Consider the following 5,352-nt stretch of genomic DNA (forward strand, 5'->3'; position numbering starts at 1 on the left):
ACACACACACACACACACACACACACACACACACACACATACACACACACACACATACATACATATATACGTACAAACATACATGTATATGTGTGTGTGTATTTCTAAAGGGTAAAGACCCTCTTCGGTCATGAATGGCCATGGGATTGCATCTAGAAAATTACCCTCCGAAGCATAAGTCCGGGCAAGGTTGTTTATGGAAGACCAGCAGTGGCCCACGCATACCAGCCTCTCTCTCTCTCTCTCTCTCTCTCTCTCTCTCTCTCTCTCTCTCTCTCTCTCCACTCACCGATGTTTTCTATGGGAAACGCGAAGACCGATACAGCTTGGCACCAGTGACATCACAACGCATTTCTACGGCTGAGCAAACTGGATCAGCATGAAATAAAGTGTCTTGCCCAGGAACACAACACACAGCGCGGTCCGGGAATCGAACTCACTACCTCATGACTGTGAGCCCAATGCTCTAACAACTGAGCCATGCGCCTTCGCATTGTATTTATGTATAAACGTATATACTACATATGTTAATAACACCTAGAAGTTGCCTTTTCCACTCACCAAAGTGAATGAAGCTTTGGCCAGAAAGAACAGTTGTCATCAGACGGTATCCAACATCCATTGGATGATTTGACCCTGAACCGTAACGCCCTCCCATTTGTAGGTCATGATAGGTGGCCGAATCACTGCTCCTCATCTCCTGACTTTAACCTTAACTCCTTTGTCTTGCTCCAAAGCCAACAAGAAGCTCTTTCAGCTGCCTCTCCCATCCTGCGCACAACCACCCTTCGCGCCTTATCTCTCATCCCAATGGCTGTAAGCATCCTCCGTGCCGACTGAACAGGGAACCCCCTACAGTCAACCTTGACTATGAAAAGCCATAACTAGCAGCCCTTCTTCCTGCAATCCTGCAGAAAGTTCTGATATTTGGCATGCTTCAATTCATAAGGCTCATCACACACCCCCTCTTCCCGCGAGACTGTGAGCTCGATTAAGATCATTTTCTTGGCCTTTTCAGACTACAGAACCACATCTGGCCTCAGGGGTGTATGGACAACCTGAGGAAACCGTAGTCTTTCCTCCAAGTTTACTTTCATATCCCACGATTGGGATCCACGCAGCAAGCTGTGTCCTTTTTGATGACTTTACTGGCTTTTCTACCTCCTTCACGAACTTAATTGCTACTGTTGCCTTCCTCTGATGATGATGGATGATGTTTCTTGAGCCTTTCCTACTCAGGGAAAATGTTGGAAGCACCCTATCATGGTACCACTTTGTCTTCAGAAAATGTGTGCCCGTATACCTCCTTGACAAGATGCGTGCCAGTGTGCCTCTTACTCCACAAAGACTACACAGCTGGTTTCCCCCAAACCCTATTTGAGCAGGTTTGTTGGCGTCGGGAGTGTACCAGACACCGCTCACAGCAGGAAGGGGATGCGGAAAGGTTTCGGTCTCCTTTAAGTTAACTATCTCAATTTATGCTGTTGGACACCTGAGTTATTTTTCTACCTTTTCTTCTTTAATAATTCGAATTACCTTTGGCGAATTTTTACCTAAGTCTTTTTCTATATTTAACAATGTAATTTCTACAACAAAGATCATAGTATCCTATATGTAATATGTAAATAAATTTGGAAAATTTACACCAAGTTCTTTTGAAACCGCCTCATTTTCTCCTTGAAAATTGCTGACAGTTATCACCTTGGTATTTACTCTTTCTCTTAATTGGATGTTTCAAATTCAAATTATCCCAAGATAGACTTCTGATTCTTGGATGAACGCATTTCCTGCGAACTACGTCCCAAATACTTTATCAGTGACGAATATTTCATAACTTCTCAAATAATTCTACCCAGAAGAATTATTAAGACCTTTTTTTATATTCTTGAATACCAATACGTTTATAAACATAAGACTGTAACTAATTAATCTACTTTCGTGATTTTCATTCGTAACACGTCTACAGAATTTCAGAATACTCTGTAAATGAGAAAACTCATATCTACATAAGAACTTTTTATAACGTATTTAATTTCATATGTCAAATTTATATAAGGAAAATTAAGATTGCTTGACAGTAAAGAGAACAAAATGACAGTCTTCCTAAAGTTCGACTACGTATTCAGTCACTGGCTTTTGGTTTATGTCGATAATCTTTTTTCCATATGCTCCATGTCTATAACCGTCAACAATAATGAACTTATACCACATCTCTTCAACATTGATATGCCCTTGGACGTGTTTGTTGATGTTCCAGGTCACAACGATACGTAAGCGTAGCTTATATATAAATGCCCCCGAGGACTCTTTCCTTTACACTTATTCGTACATCGTCATTTATTTGACAATATACGTTTGATCAAAACCAAAAGCAAATTTGGCCTATCCGATCTTAAACTAACTTTTTCTACGTGTTTTCCTGTTTGATGTTAATTTAAGCATTCTTAATAATGCGCATAGATAGAGCCCACGCTTGGACACGAAGTCAAACAAAAACGAACGCTTCCCAGTGTATCATTTCTCGATTCCTTTTTTATTAAACTTCAACTCCATTGCTTTTATGAATTGTGACAATACGTGATGTGTAGTGGCCTTGAAAATAAAAGTTTAGCAAACTGGAAATAGAGCATGTATTTTTTACTTCGTTTCTTTTTTCTCCATTTCAGGCATTAAAGTTCGCTTAGCAGATGGACCAAATGAATCTTCTGGTCGTGTAGAAGTGAGCAGTGACGGTGTGGAATGGGGAACAGTTTGTGATGATCTATGGGACAAAGATGATGCTGATGTGGTGTGTCGAACTTTGGGTTATATCTGGGGAAACGTAAGTACATACGCTATAATCCAATATAAACCTCCTTTCAATTTCTTGTGCAATTATTTGACAATTATTATTAACACTGCTTTAAAAATACTCGTGATGAAGAATATCTTTATCCATCTGTACATGTATTGTTAATTATGTTATAGCAGAATTTATATATAATTCTGTTAATGTTGAATAGTTTGGTGTATATACGTGTGAGTTTTTTAATGTATGAACCTATGTATATGTAACCTTTCTCTCCTTCTTACATTTAAATCTTCAATTTCCTTCAAAACAGTTTAATTTTAAAACTAAGCCCACTAGATCTTCATTCTTCTCACAAGAAAATTTCTGCAGATTACGTTCTAACCAGAATTCTCATTTTTCTATCGAATATAATTCAAATTCGTTTTATGATTTTAAACCAATTCGACTTCGTAGTTCATTTTGATAAATACAGGACAAAACCAATAATTTGGTAGATACTTTTCAACTTATATACCCATTCTATTAGCATTCGTTGTCTTATTTTTACCCCTCCATTTCTCATTCTCCACATCATTTAACATCTAACTTCTGTTTTCCCTATACATGCTTAATTATATATAAGCATGTTTTCAGAATACCTTAAAGCAAATTTAAGATAGAAATAAAGCTATTACAGATAGTATATAATTTATTCGCACTGCTTTAAGAGATGTGCATATTAGTTTATAACAGCTCATTAAGTTTTCTGTGTGAATGCAGCCTGTAATAAACTGTATTAACGCTTATACATAGATGCATATATGTATGTATGTATGTATGTATGTATGTATGTATGTATTACATGCATTCATACAGGCACACATATATGTGGTTTAGTAATCAATCATACAAACGAATTCACCTAAGTTCGAGCTTTATATAAGAATGATAGCCGTACGTTCGTCAGATCTTCAGATGTGTACATTTACAATCTTTAGATGAACACTGCAAAGATGGTTACAAAGGATGTGTATTTTGCATACAAAACCTTTATGGGAAGGTAAACTTCAAAAGAAACTTCTAAAAAAAATGCCGTTATTATGTGGTAATACTTTAGGGGTAGTAATTCAGGCTTGAGAACCGAGGAGGTATGCCCTTAGTAAAAGAAAAGATAAGAACACGTGTAGAGACATAGAGAAGCGGAAAACTAGATATGAAAAGAAAGAGGGAGAAAAAGACAATAAGGAAGGAATGGGAAAAATGAAGAGGGAGAGGGAGAGGGATAGAAATAGAGAGAGAAGAGAGAGAGAGGGAGAAACGTACAATCAGCAAAAAAACGGATAAAGAGAAGCGTATGTATGTATGTCTCTTCAATTTTTTTATTATTATAAATCTTCCACTGAGAAGGGAACTGATTTCCGACAAGGAGACAAGGCTCTATCTTTGGGAAGTAGTTAACACAGACAAATTCACTTTTGGAACTTGAGAAAAGTCTTGCACGTTTTTACTGTTTCACTCACAGATTGGACTAGTAATGTACTAATCAGCCGGTCAATTTCTCTCCTGAAAATCCCAGTTTATCCAGATTCTCCTTTAAGCATTTTCTAACAAAATCTAGTGCTCCAATTATTATTGATATGAATATGAATTCAAAGTCTGGATATAGAATCCTGAGGTATCGAAGCAGTTCTCCAAAGATATCCACTTTTTTTTTTTTTTGATTTTCAAAGAAATATTTATATCTGCAGGGCAGCTATGACGGTACGTATCTTTGTGCCTCGGTCCCAAACAACAACACCTGGCCTGTTGTGCTTACATTTGACAGAAATTTTGATGGGAATATTCCACTAGTATTCCTTGAGTTGGTATTTATGAATGTATTCCAAAGCAGGGATTTTCTAAGTTTATTTCAAGACAGTCTTTTTTGCTGGTGGTATTGTAAATTGTTTTAGAGATAACATCGTGCCGCATAGAGAGATAGTAACCGTGATGACATTTTAGGACTGCTGCTAATCACATGAGTAATGACTTCCACAGAAACATGACATAGCCTATACATGCTGTTGAACCTTGGAATTACACGAGCATCACTGTCTCTCTTGTTTACCAGGTACTCTGTGGCAATCTCCTGTTCCTGGATTGCAAACGTATAGCCTTCAAAGTGTGATGTGATGTAGTGGCCATGTATCCAAGAGAGGCTGCGCTTCGTGTTAATTTTACTATCTCCTTCAAGCTTCCGAGCAACATATAAATACATGACCGTTTTTTGTATGCTGAGTGCTTTCCATCCATGTCATCTTTGAGATAAGAGAGCCCAGCTGTTTTGGGGCTGTATAGGAGATCATCAGGAAGAGAGTGTTTCTTGAGGAGTTCACTGCCAACTCTTAAAATGTTGCTCACTTTTCAGGACTGCATTAATATATTTATTTTGGCTGCTGTTGTTTAGCAAGTGCTACCTGAATGATACCATACGGGATTCGAAGACGGTCTGCACTGATCTCAGGCCTCTACCACCTTCATTTCTTCTTAGGTAGAGCATGTCAACATCACTGTTTCTGTGGAAGTTCCCAGTTATTGTCAGG

At 38.0% G+C, this 5,352-nt stretch overlaps 1 protein-coding gene across 2 annotated transcripts in view; it reads left to right on the forward strand.

Moving 5' to 3' along the window:
* LOC106872843 (deleted in malignant brain tumors 1 protein) overlaps positions 1-5,352 on the forward strand; it is a 257,237-nt gene that overhangs the window by 105,648 nt on the left and 146,237 nt on the right. For both annotated transcript variants that reach the window (XM_014919977.2, XM_052973204.1), the window contains exon 2: positions 2,667-2,821. In XM_014919977.2, coding sequence (XP_014775463.1) covers positions 2,667-2,821 — 155 coding nt within the window. The remainder of the gene's footprint in view (positions 1-2,666; positions 2,822-5,352) is intronic.

This window comes from Octopus bimaculoides, chromosome 15 (assembly GCF_001194135.2).
Source record: "Octopus bimaculoides isolate UCB-OBI-ISO-001 chromosome 15, ASM119413v2, whole genome shotgun sequence".
Classification (NCBI taxonomy): domain Eukaryota; kingdom Metazoa; phylum Mollusca; class Cephalopoda; order Octopoda; family Octopodidae; genus Octopus; species Octopus bimaculoides.